Source organism: Lycorma delicatula, chromosome 13 (assembly GCF_047948215.1).
Source record: "Lycorma delicatula isolate Av1 chromosome 13, ASM4794821v1, whole genome shotgun sequence".
NCBI classification, from domain to species: domain Eukaryota; kingdom Metazoa; phylum Arthropoda; class Insecta; order Hemiptera; family Fulgoridae; genus Lycorma; species Lycorma delicatula.
This window is the reverse complement of record NC_134467.1, coordinates 2,385,217-2,399,009: the sequence shown is the minus strand read 5'-3', so window position 1 is coordinate 2,399,009 and position 13,793 is coordinate 2,385,217. Positions and strand designations below refer to the sequence as shown.

The following is a 13,793-nucleotide window of genomic DNA, read 5'->3' as shown; positions in this document are numbered from 1 at the left end:
GTGTGTATATATATATATATATATATATATATATATATATATATATATATATATATATATAAACCCAAACGATCAAGATTAATAATAATTTGAACATTAACAATTTATTTTCAAAAAAAAGAATATTAGAACATGTCATGTGTTTATTAAAACACTTGTTAATCTCTATAAAAAATATTTTGTTTCAAAAATTAAAATTTTATCTTATGTTGTAGAATTCAAAATGTCTTGTTAAGAGTAATTGATTCAATTATCATAATAGCACTTAACCTACCAAAATTTTTATATTTTAGTTTCCTAAATGTTAGAAAATTTAACAATAAAAATAATATTGAGACAAATGCCTACATCTAATGCTAAGAAAAAAAAATTATTAAAAAGAATACTGAAAAGTTTAAAAAATGAAATACAATACATTTCCTATTACGGTTAGCGATAAAAACTTAAACTAGATTTTATTCAATTTTAAAATGCAGTACTAATTGCTGTGGCCTCACTGGATGGCACTGATGTATGAAATTGGTTGGATTGAAGATCTATCAAACAAAAGAACTTGATTTAACAAGCGTGAGTCAAAAGTGATCTATACTTTTTATCTACAATTTATTTACACACAGGTAGGGGGTTCAACATGTAAATAATTTTTCTACATAGTCACCTCCTTTGTCAACGAACTAGGTGTAGCGGTCCACAAGCTTGCGTTTTCTTTCCAAGGAGCAAGCAAGAACTGGGTTGTAGGGAGGGTGTTCCAGTACCTCAAAATATTGTTGTGCGGCATTGCCACGCGACAATATTTTCTTTGACAACAGCCTCGGCGTTTGTTGCAAACAGCTGGATTCAGCTTGTTTTCCATCATTTCACTGTAACTTGCACTGCTGATCGTAGTTCCTTTTTTTATTAAGTCTTCTAGTATAGGCCCCTTTGTGTTCCAAAAAATGGTTAGTAAAACCTTTTCTGCTAATTGCTCAATTAGCAGAAATTTTCTTCGGGATTTTCTTCATCGAAATCCCGGTGTTTCCATTTCATATTCTGGACATTTTGAGTCTGGCTCACAGATGAACTTGAGTTTCAACACCGCTGACTATTCTGCTCAAAAATGTGTCGCCTTTCTTGTTGAAGCCATCAAAGAAGCTTTGGCAGATGTCAACACATTTGAGTTTATGTTCTGGAGTAAGCTGTCTTGGTACCGATTGCGCACAGACTTGACAGAAGCAGAGTTATTCATGAATCATTTGATGGGCAGAGCCAAGACTGATATTTAAAGAAGACACTACCTTATCGATGGTAACTTGCCTATTCATGAGAACAATCTATCGAGCTTGCTGAATCTTGTTGTCCATGATAGCGAGCATCCTGCTCCCTCTTCGTGCGTCACACTCATCTGGCTGCTTTTAAACCTCTTGATCTATGAAAAAAAACCCTCTTAAATGATAAGTCACTGCTCGCAGTTCATCCTTAATGCAAACTGCTAGCAGAGCAGATACATTTAATGTAATAACCAGAAGGCAAATGAGGTGATCAGGATCAAATTTCGTATATGTGACTTTAGTCATAAGCACGCATACGCAGGAGGCAGTATGACAACCTTTTAAGTGTAGGTAATTTTTGATTTGCCCTCTTGATTTAGATTGTTAGTTCATTTACCCACATAGGTTTCTCAATTTCTGGATTTACAAATAATTATTTTTCTTAATTTTCTAATTTAATTTTCATACAACTGATAACTTTTTAAAAAAAACAATACTTACAATGGTAAACTTATATTCAAGATACTGAGCCCATCCGACAAGATATTGTCCAATGCTAATAATAATAAATAATATAATAGACATTTCTGTAAGACCCATTTTACGAACCCTACGATAATAATAAACAACTTGTTTCCAATCAGGCAAACCATTTTCTAATACGTTATCATAACATTTACGTTTATTTGAATCTTTCAATATATCATACACTGCTACCAGCTGTAGAAAAAAAGAAAATTATTTTTTTTAAAAATTCACATAAGTAAGAAAAAATACATTATAAATTTGAAACGATACACAATAAAATAGTAACCATATAATAACACTGGTCAACAATGATTTTGTTACAAGGTCAATATTTGCTGAATTGTGTGTATTTATGGGTGTTGATTTTCAATTTGAAGTCACAATTTCTCGTAAGCCTCAGATTTTTTTGTAACTGCCCTTCCTACTTTCCAAGTACATATTCTTGAACAATACAAGTACAATTATCTATTTTGTTTATTGCAGCAGTTAAGTTGCTAAATAAACTATAATTTATTTGAATCGATAAATAGCCATGAAAAATAAGTATTTTTATTATTATTTACACGGTAACTAAAATGATAACAAATGATACACGTAAATTCATGTCCTATCTTTCAAATGTCAAGTCATTCGGTAGAATGACACCGGCAAGAGTTTGTCCACACCAAAAGACTTATTTACTCTGGCCAACTCCCAAATCAACATTTAAAAATTGTTTAAAATATAAAAAAAATAATAATTTTGATGAAATAAAGCTACATATCATCACAAAAATAGATGTTCTTAATGAATATAGGTTTTTTTTTTTTGATAAATATGTGATACTCTTTGTAATTTCATATTTTTTAATTTGAAGTGTAAAATTCTTGTTCTTCTAAACACTGATTTTTTTTCGTAACCTGTTTATGAATCATGCTGCTAGATAGCAGTGATAGTTCTAGGTAGTGAACAAAAACTTGATAATGTATACTTGAAATAATAAATTTAAAAGAAAATATACTACAGCTTGTTTTAATAGTAAATACTCTATGTAAATGAATGTACTGAAGATGAATCAATATTTTTGAAGTCCCATCACTTCATTAAAAAAAATAAAAATATTAGTTTACAACAGCAGATTATACTAGTTTTATTAAAAAGCACCACCAAATAGTTTTCTAATTGTAGAATAAAAATTTTACTGATTCATTTATTCCTTATTTAATAAAACTAGTATAATCTCTTGTAAACTAATATTTTACATATATAAGTCTATACAAACATATTTATTATTTATTCATTGCGTTATATTTATTTAGAATTAATATTCAACTTTTTTACCATTTTGAAACCTATATTTTTTGATAATTTTGTGTTGACACTAGTAAAAGATTTTTTTTTTAAAAATGCTGAACTGTTTCCCCAAATATTATTGCAATTTCTCAAATCAATGAAAATAAAAACTCAAATACTAATAGATGACTAGATATCAACTAGAAAAACTGACTGATAGGAACTAGATCAGTATTAATTTCATTTTTACTGCAGTGAAAAAAAAAAGAAGATTTTCATTCATGAAGATCAAGTGGTTAATTTGATGAGAATTTTGAAGTTATCTTTTCATAAAAATAAGAAGAATCTTATTATTAATAGATGACTAAATATTTACTAGACTTGATATATTGTCTAAAATTTCACAGAATTTAATGAATGAACAGAAAACAAAAAATAGATGATATCAAAACTACCAAAATAATAAAATTATTAAGGTTTCGATGAGAGTTCGCCATCAACTAAAAATATCAAAAATTAAAATTCAACAATTTATTTATTTATAGTTCTTCAAAAAGACATTGTCCGAATCAAAAAAGTACAGATATGTATGAAAGGCGAGATAATAATTTTTATATATTTTTCCTACTTCATTTTCTCAAACACAAAAATATACATCGCTGAATATTTTCTTCCTGCTCTACTAATATTGTAACTAATTGAAAGAACTCTTTTAATATAAAATAAATATAAAATCATCGAGAAATAATTGGAGACAAAACAATTTCTTTATATACTTATATATATACTTAATAACACAAATTATATGAAAAAATTTGTCAAATTTTCTCAAATGTGTTGATTGAAAATGCAAAAACTCTTCCTGGCCCAATTTCATACTTTTAAGAACGAATTTGAATGAAACTTCAATATTTTACGCTTAACATTCTTATTTATTCTTCTACGCAAATGCATTACAATCTCAATATTAAGTTCAACTTTGTCAGATACGGCAAAATAATTTTATAAAGAACAATAATCAATTTCTGATTTCAATAAAAAGATCACTTAGTGAACAGATCAAGTGTTGATCAAAGATCAACATTAGGGGCAGTACAGGTCATTCTGACAATTTAAAGTGAATGTTTCACACCTTATTATGTGAACTAATTATCATTTGTAGGTTTCTGTTGATATATTTATCATGTGTTCCTAATGGTTTAAAAAGTCACACAATATTAATCATATGCAATTTTACCTTTAATAAAATGTTTCATTGACATTTTGAAAATAAAAAGTGACAAAATCATTTCTAATGTCACCTTCATTCTAAAGTAGCATAACTAACAGTACTGCCTCTAACTGTGTATTAATTAGCTTGGACAAAATTAACTTATTGAATAAAAAAAACATATTTCAATTATGTGAAGGAAATTTACATTTTGTTTTGCTATTTTGAAATTATACATTTTTTTTGAATTCAATTAATTTTTAAACAAAGAAAATTACGAACCATTAATATTTATTCAGCTAATTAATAAATTACTTTCAATGACTGATCACTTGATACTGTCATGAATTTAGAACTAGAGAATGATCACTCATAGGATTTGCATTGTGAATTATCGTCTTTCAAAAGAAAGTCAAGAAGTAGAACACTCACTTATGGATCATGAATTATTAGGATTTATGAAGTTGACTAAAATAGGAAATCGGGCTGGCAAGAGTTTTTGCATTTTCAATCGACATATTTGAGAAAATTTGATGAATTTTTTATATGATTTGTGTTATTAAGTATACATACAAGTATATAAAAAAATTGTTTATCTCCAATTATTTCTCAATGATTTCATATTTGTTTTATATTAAAATGGTTCTATCATTACAATATTAGTAGAGCAGGAAGAAAATATTTAACAGTGTATATTTTTATGTTTGAAAAGATGAAGAAGGAAAAATATACAACAATTATTGTTTCGCCTTTCATACATATCTGTATTTTTTTGATTTGGACAATGTCTTTTTGAAGAACTATAAATAAATAAATTGTTGAATTTTGATGTTTTCAACTGATGGTAAACTCTTGCCAAAACCTTAAAAATTGTATTGTTTTGGGAGTTTTGATAATTATATCACTTGTTAGTCACACATTGCATTGCATATATGAATTTTGTTTCAGTGACTCAGTGGTGGATATAATACTGCAAACAATAAACAATGTATCATGCTAGCTAAGAAAAATCTCGATTACATCAGTCAAAGTGAGCTCTCATGTGAATAACATCTAGCGGTGCAGCTACTTTTTCTACAGATTTGCGATTTTGTTTCTTCTTGTAAAGTCAGTGTACTACATTAATGTGTGGGTAATGGGTATAAAGTGTTTAAAAATTTTTTAATATGTGTTTGTGAGTATATTTCAGTGAACATTTTAATAAAAATGACGCACAGTTACATTAACCATCCCCAGTTTCTGCTATATTTGTGATATGGTAACATAAAAAGTCTCTGAGGAGAAATAATAACTCCATTAATAAAAAATCACATGAACTATATTTTGAATGTAAAGAAGGTGATCAAGACAGGTCTTGTGCTCCTCATATTTGCCACAATTCATGTATAACGCTGTTGACTGGTCGGTTGAATGGATCTCGTAACATGACATATGCAATTCCAATGGTTTGGAGAGAACCACAGGATCACTTCATGGACTGCTATTTTTGGATATAATGAAAATATCAGGGATAATAGCTACAATTAGACATACTTTTAAAAATTCTGATATTCTCTCTGCTATAATACTAGTGCCTCACAGTCCAGTGTCCAATTCCAATATCACCAAGAACATGGGAATCGAATAAAGATGAAGCAGTTGATGTTGAATAAAGAAGAGGCCAGATTTTTTAGAAAATGCAGCTACTGAACTACACTTAATTAATCGGTCATAATTAAATGATCTTGTTTGTGATCTAAATTTAGCCATGAGTCAAGAAAAATGCAGAAATTCTCGCATCAGAAAGAATGCATCTTTTTCAACTGAAAGGATGAAATTTTTTGCAATGCAATATTAAAATAAATGCTTTCTGTGACAAGCAGTGTGAAATTCTTCTAGTACGAGGTCTTAGTTTATCGGAATGATGTGGAATCTTTACTAGAAGCTTTGGAACACATGAATGGGATCTTTTTGCTGAATCCTCAAAGCATACTTTGAAAGAAGTTCTTCTTCATGTTGGAAATATTTTCCCACCAATCCCTTCAGCTCGTGCAGCTCACATGAAGGAGTCAAATGAAAATATAAAACCTGCATTGAATATGATTCAATATGAGAAACATTTGTGGTGACATGAAAGCGATAGCGCTGTACTTGATTTATTACTTGAATATACTAAATTTTGCCACTTCTTGTGCAAGTGGGACAGCACATATGGGAAGAGCCATATTAAAAAACAATGGCAAAAAAGAGAAACGTTGACAATCTGAGAGAAGAATGTTGTCAGTCCAGCACTAGTAAAAACCTAAGAAAGTTTACCTCCCGCCATTAAACAATAAGACGTTAGACTAGTTTAATGAAAACTTTTATTAAGGCGATGGACCATGATGGGACTGGATTTACTTTTTGGTATACCATGATGATATACTTGTTGGATCACAAATAAGAAAACTAATGAATGATATTGAATTTGAACACAGTTTGAATGAAGCTGCTTGGGAATTGTTTTAAAAGGTTAGTAAACAACTTCCTTGCAAATCATAAGGCAGGTAATTAATTACAAAGAACTTACAACTGAGCTTTTTAAAAACTATAGTGCTCGGATGTAATATGTCTCAAAGATTCAATTCTTAGATTCTCATCTGAATTTTTTTCCTTCCGATCTTAAAGCTGTGTGTGACAAATACAAAGAACACTTTCACGAGGAAATATCCACAATGGACACATGCTACCAGGGAAAATGGAACCAAAGACTGATGTACCTACAGCAAGCTACACCAGAAAATCCAAAAGAAGTAGATTTTAGGCATGTAGAAATCGTATGTATAATATTGAATACTATCGTAACAATTCTTTTTTCTTACAACAAAAAATAGTAATTACAAAAACTATGCCTGACAGAAAGAAACCATTTAACATTTTTGAGATCAGCATCAAAAATACTTTAAGATTCAGCTACTAACATTCTTGAAACAACAAAAACTGAAATTTTATTGTCCAATATAATTAACAAAAAAGCTTATTAAGAATATAAATAAATATATTTCTACAATTCACATACCTGTCTAAATTTAACCTCAGCATCAGGTGCATCATTTTTATCAGGGTGTAAAACCAATGACAATCGTCTAAATGCCTTTTTAATTTGCGCCTGATTTGCATTCTAAAAAAAATAAAAATAGTAGAAAAACCTAATTTATGATATAATATCTCAAAAATATAATAAAAATTATTATTTGAAGGAAAACATTCACATAAAACTCACAAAATTTATTTTTGCAAGAATAATGTTAGTACCAAAAAGTTTTATTAAAAAAAAATTCTTACCCATTTCCCATCATATCAAGATCTTTTAATTTCAATATATTCATCATCAAATAATTAAATTATTTTATTTAGCATTTTATAAATGTTTATATAAAAGAATTTTGAAAAAGAATCACATTTAGTACATCAGAGACTTTTTATATGATGGAAGTAGAAAATTTATTGATTTTACTTCTTTGTACGAAGTAAGGGAAGTATTGTGATTGTGAAAAAAAATCATTTTTCAGATTTCAGCGGTAATATCCACTTTGACCACTCCTGAATCCATTTTGACTAGTTTCGGCATGATGTCTATATGTACATATGTTTGTATGTACGTACCTATGTCTGCATCTCACATAACTCAAAAACAATTAGCCATAGGATGTTGAAATTTTGGATTTAGGACTGTAGTAACATCTAGTTGTGCATCTCCCTTTTTGATTGCAATTGACTGAACCAAAAGTGTCGAAAAAAGCTCAAAATCCCAAAAAATCTGGATTTTGGACTTTTTCTTAACTGCCTTAATAAGCCCTGATTGAGACCTTTTCAACAATATAATGTAAGTGGTACATATTTTCATTGGTTCCAGTTATACCCAAACAAAATTTTAATTACTGAAATATTTATATCTTTTAAGTGGAAAGCACAATGGTTCAAATCTGACTTCATTTCCTTTTCTTAACTTTTTTTTTATTTTTATTTAAATATACTGATTTAATAACTATTGTTTTTATTTTTTATTTTATCTTATTTTATTTAATTGACTTCATATATTTTTGTATATATAATCGTAATTTTAATTTTATGTTTGATATGTCATTTTATTAAATATTATTATATATGACTGATGATGTGGGATCTTGTAAAAGTGCTTTCGTAAAAAACATTTTTACAAAAAATAAAAAAATAAGGTAAAAGTTGTTTTTATATAAAAATAGAGTATGCACTTACCAACAACTGTTGAGTATAGACTATCCAAGTGCTTTCAAATTATTCCTCCATCATCAGGGATTACTGATTAATTATGACTGTTAGAGATGTGCATAAAAATTTTTATAAATAGGAATTAAAACTAAAATAAAATTTAAAATTATGTTCATAACAGTTGATTGTCAGTGGTTAAAATAAGTCAAAGTTAAAAAAATATAGTGTCAGTAAAATGTTTGCAACTGTTATAAAAAATAAAAAAATAACAAGCTGTAAGCATCTTACTGACAAGACGTTTTTGTTTTAACATTGACTTATTTTAACTATTGTCAATCAACTGTTACGAACATAATAATTTTAAATTTTATTTTCATTTTAATTCCCATTTATAAAAATTTATAAGCACAACTATAAAATTCATAATTAATGAGTAATCCCTGATGATGGAGGAATAATCTGAAAGCACTTGGGTAATCAATACTTACAACTGTTGGTAAGTAGATACTGTTGGGTAAAGTTAACAAAAAACACAGCTAGTATTTGCCAAAAGAAATTGGACTTTATTGAAAGTGTAACAAATGAACTTATGTTATAATCATAATCTTAAAACATAACAGGAAATTATGAAATTAACATAACTTAATAATACTTAACATATCAGCTGAATCAACAAATGAATAATGCTGTTAAATACAAAAATAGATGAATAAACCTTTTTTAAATACACAATGTAACAGAGACGGAAAATAAGAGAACATAAAACACCTTGATTTTAAATTAGATGCTTAAGACATAACATCAATAGAAAGTGGAACTGGAAAACAGTTGCACTACTAACATATACTGTACTATGAAGATTAGCAATGAACAGATTTCATTAGGTTAGGAAACATTAATTACAATAATTTCAGTATAGAAGGCGTTAAATCACAATATAATCACATTAAAATAAATAATAATACAAATAGAATTTATTCTAATAGTAAGCTTTCTTGAAAATATTAAGTTACAAAGAAGTACAAAAACATAACTTCATATCAGGAGTAATTTTCTTTAGATTAATTTAAGAGAATATGAATTCAGTGCATGAATAGATAAGAATTAATCTCGGCGATTAACAAGTTAAATTAGATTAAATGATAGAGTTGATTGCAATAAACATTTCAAGTAAAGGTAATTTGCTCTGAGTAACTGACGTTTGAACACAAACTTTTGATGAACAACACGAAATATAATAATAGTTATCAATAATAATATATGAAATATATCGCACATAAGTTTTATAATTCTGAAGTAGTGTTTAAATTAAAAGTAGATTTGATAAGAACGATAGTTTGCATTTAATAACCCATAAAATGGGCTACACATGAACAAGGATAACATAAACGTTTAATATGAATAATAATGAATAATTTTGCACTTGTCTGTATCACACACAAATATTAGCAAGAGATGAACTTGTAAAAGCAAGTACATATGAATACATATGTAATCCTGGGCGTAGTCCGCACTGGTGTATCAGGAATACCGAGGTGTGATGTGGTTTAGTGGTAGAATGATGCGTAGAATCTCAGATGTGTAGTGACGAGTTTTGAGATTCTGCTTGAATGAGAATATTACCACAAAGTTTGCAGGAGAGTATGGTCATAGGCGACTGCACTGGTGAGATGTTGGATCTACTCTGCCGAAAAGATGGCGAAAGAAAAAAGGGGGAAACCAGATCCAGGTAGTGGACAGGAGAGAGTGTGTGTAAAAGACAAGAGATGTGTGCATGTAGTAGTTTGGGAACGAAAGAATAACGGGTGTATGAAAAGGGTAGTCAAAAATAATTTGATAGAAGAATGGACGCGGTCACCAAGGATGACTGAGGGAGGGTCGAATACGAGAACAAATAATAAAACAGGTACAAATGACAAACCCAAAAATACAAAACAAAGTGAAATTTAACATTCCTGTAACAAAACAACGGGACCCACCCTAGCTTGGAATTCATTGAAAATAACGGAAACTTTACGCTAAACGGCGTAAACATACTGGGGGGCGAGCGAGCAGAATCATGAAGAGAAGACCAGAGGATGAATCTTATTTACAGGACGAGTGATGAAACCAGAAGAGAGTTTGATACGGACGACACGGCAGATACCATCCTTACCAGGAAATGTTTCCGAGATGACACCAATGGGCCAACGCAGCGGAAGAGTATTGGAGGATTTCAACATGACGAGGTCACCAACAGCAAGGTTGGGTTGGAATTTGTTCCATTTGGAACGAGAGGTGAGCTCATGAAGGTACTCCTTGGACCATCGATTCCAGAAATTTTGAATTTTTTGCTGTAGAGGAGTCCAGCGAGCACAAAGAGAGAGGTTCGAATCAATGGGTTTTTCGGTAAGAAGATGCGGAGTTGAAAGAACGGATTTGAGAAGTAGTTTTCTTGGGCTTAGAAAGAGGTATGCGATTGATAGGAACGTGGAAGGCTGGTGGACCATTCCACCAGGAATCGCAAGAAGGAAGCTGTGAGGCAGATGTTCCTTGAGACGCGATGTCAGAAGCTTTACTTGAAGATTTTACAGAATGAGGTGAAGTAGTTTCCAAAGTTTGTTTAACGCGGTTAGCCTCGTAGGTCCGAAATCTGTATGATCTGTTGCGGTTGTTAGCTACGGTCGTAGCATCTGAAGCAAGAGTTGAAGCGACAGCGTATCGTTCTTCAGGTCTTCGAATGGTTGGCGAGTGAAATGGATGTTCACATCTATTGGTATTAATATTTTAAGATTTTCTGTTACTGTGGTTAATTTGTTGTTTTTTGAGGTTAAGATAAGGCACAGTGGTCAGTATGCTGATAAATTATTTGAATTTTCAGAAAGTTATTTATGTATATATTAATAAAAATTTTTTGTAGTCCATATTTCCTCTGTACGTAAATTCTAGCTAATTATATAATATAAACTTAATCAGCCATTCCACAAAGTACAGAATTAAAGAACATTCTTACCCTACTTAAAAAAAAAAAAAGGTAAGAATGTTCTTTAATTCTGTACTTTGTGGAGTGGCAGAATAAGTTTATATTATATAATTATTTATATCTATCAAAGATAAAAGTATAACACAGTTTTCCACCAACAGTACAGAATTTAATAATGTCTTTTACCTTATGCTTATCGTTTTTCCATTTTAACGAGCACTTTCGAGGGTTTCCCTTATCAGTTAATAAAATCATTTTAAAATCACACATTAAACTCAAAAACATTAAAATTGTCATATTACAAAATATATAGTACAAAAAATTTAAATAAAATAATTCATGTGGCCAGCCACACACAGTACAGTATACTTTAAATGGAAAAACAATAATCATAAGGTAAGAGACATTATTGAATTCTGCACTGTTGGTGGAAAACTGTGTTATACTTGCCTTTGGCATAATCGGTACAGAGAGGAATACGGACAAATACAATAACAAAAAAAGAATTGGTTTTGCTAAGTTATTATGTTCTCATAAAACCGATGAATAATGGCAAGCCTCAATATCACAATCTCAAAACTTGCAACTGAAATATTGCAAAAGTGCCAACTGAAATATTGCGTTAAAATTCTTTTAATTCTTTTCCCCGCTGTTTTATGCAAGCATACAGATTCTTGACTTATAAAACATTGATTACAATGTTTAATCACTTTTTAATCCAATATATCGCACTAATATAGAAATATAAGAATTATTGTACAGGACATCTGGTTTTTGGCTCTGTACAACATCCATCCACACATCCTCTTATTAAAAAAGAATCATAAAACATACATTTTTTCTAATTTATTTTTTATGAGAATACTTTTTTAAATAATTTTTTCAAGAAATGTAATTTTATAAAAAAAATTCATTGAAACGCTGGAAGAAATGTATAAAATTGAAGGGGCAGTGCTAAGTTTAAATTGCAGTAAGTACCAAATTACTATCTGAATTAGTAAATACGATACAGATATTTGAAATAAAGTGTAATCCTATAAGTTTGACTAAATGAGGACAGACATGATCTACACGAATCAAAATCCAGAATAGACACAGCTTAATGATGTAAAATAAATATGAAATATAAAATACAGAAACTCATTTGAAATAACTTTTAATTTATATTATAAATTCAAGTTTTACTTACAAGAAAATCAATTTTGAAGAAAATATGGATTATGCCTATAACACAATCGATTGCTATGTAAGTCGCATTTCCTCAGAAACAGACAGGTAAGGTCATTGTTCTACAGCAATAAACTATAGTTTATCAAATAATGTAACTGATGGATCTACAATCTATAAACTTTAATTTAATGATATTTAAATATGAAAACATTAAACTTTTAAGTTTAAAAAATTACTACAGTTTACAATAATACAACTATAAATTAAAAAATGAATCAAAATTATAAGAAACAAGTTTCTGAAATTTCATACAGAATAAATATGATTATACAATACCTTGATACCAAATCAGTTTAAATAATCTGGGTGTTGGAATGATCAGGATTGTTTTTTTTTTTTTTTAAAAACCACTGAAATGTTTTAATTATTGTTGTCATGAAACATTGTTTTAATTGTTTTGAATAGTAAGCACTAAAAAACGGTTGAAATGTTGCATTTCAATATTTCTGTTTTAATGTTATTTATTCTATAAATGAGTCTGCATCGTTCTTCTGACTGATTTTTGGTTTCAGGTAAAATAAATCATCATCAATTTTCTTTTCTCTTGGATTGTTAACTTCCTGCAAATTTTTCTTTCAAAAATATCAAAAACAACATTTTTTTATATTTTATCATCGAAACACATTTCTACAAAAGACTGTTTGCCTTCTACCTGCAACGGAATATCTGTTTCTTCATCTTTAACTCTTAATCAAAGCTATCTATATATTCCTTGAAATTAAAAAATTTTAATTACTAAAATTTTAAAAATTTTATTAATTCAATTTTATTTCATTCCACTATTGAACACATTAAACACTTACAATGTCTAAGGTTTGGTTTTCTTTAGCCCACCTCCTGCAGTTGATCTCAGAATTAAAATCACTTTTGTAATTTATAAATCTCTATCAGTCCACACCTAACACAACTTACATTTTATCTAAAGATTATCTTTGTTATTATTCTGGTCGAATGTCTAACTAATAATGTCAAAGAACATATACTATAGTTCCACATGCAGTACAAGAGAGAAATCTAACAAAACCTTCACTGGTTTCATACACTAAATATTTAATAATAAAATAAATTCTACAGCCTGTTAGCAAATTTAAATAAGTAAAAATGAAAAAAAAAATTATGGAAATCCCAGACAACA

At 29.1% G+C, this 13,793-nt stretch overlaps 1 protein-coding gene across 3 annotated transcripts in view; it reads right to left on the bottom strand.

Moving 5' to 3' along the window:
- LOC142334143 (uncharacterized protein F54F2.9) overlaps window positions 1–13,793 on the bottom strand; it is a 51,274-nt gene that overhangs the window by 20,921 nt on the left and 16,560 nt on the right. For all 3 annotated transcript variants that reach the window (XM_075381909.1, XM_075381907.1, XM_075381908.1), the window contains exons 3-4: window positions 7,295–7,396; window positions 1,749–1,967 (exon numbers count right to left, since the gene is read on the bottom strand). In XM_075381909.1, the coding sequence (XP_075238024.1) occupies window positions 1,749–1,967; window positions 7,295–7,396 (321 nt within the window). The remainder of the gene's footprint in view (window positions 1–1,748; window positions 1,968–7,294; window positions 7,397–13,793) is intronic.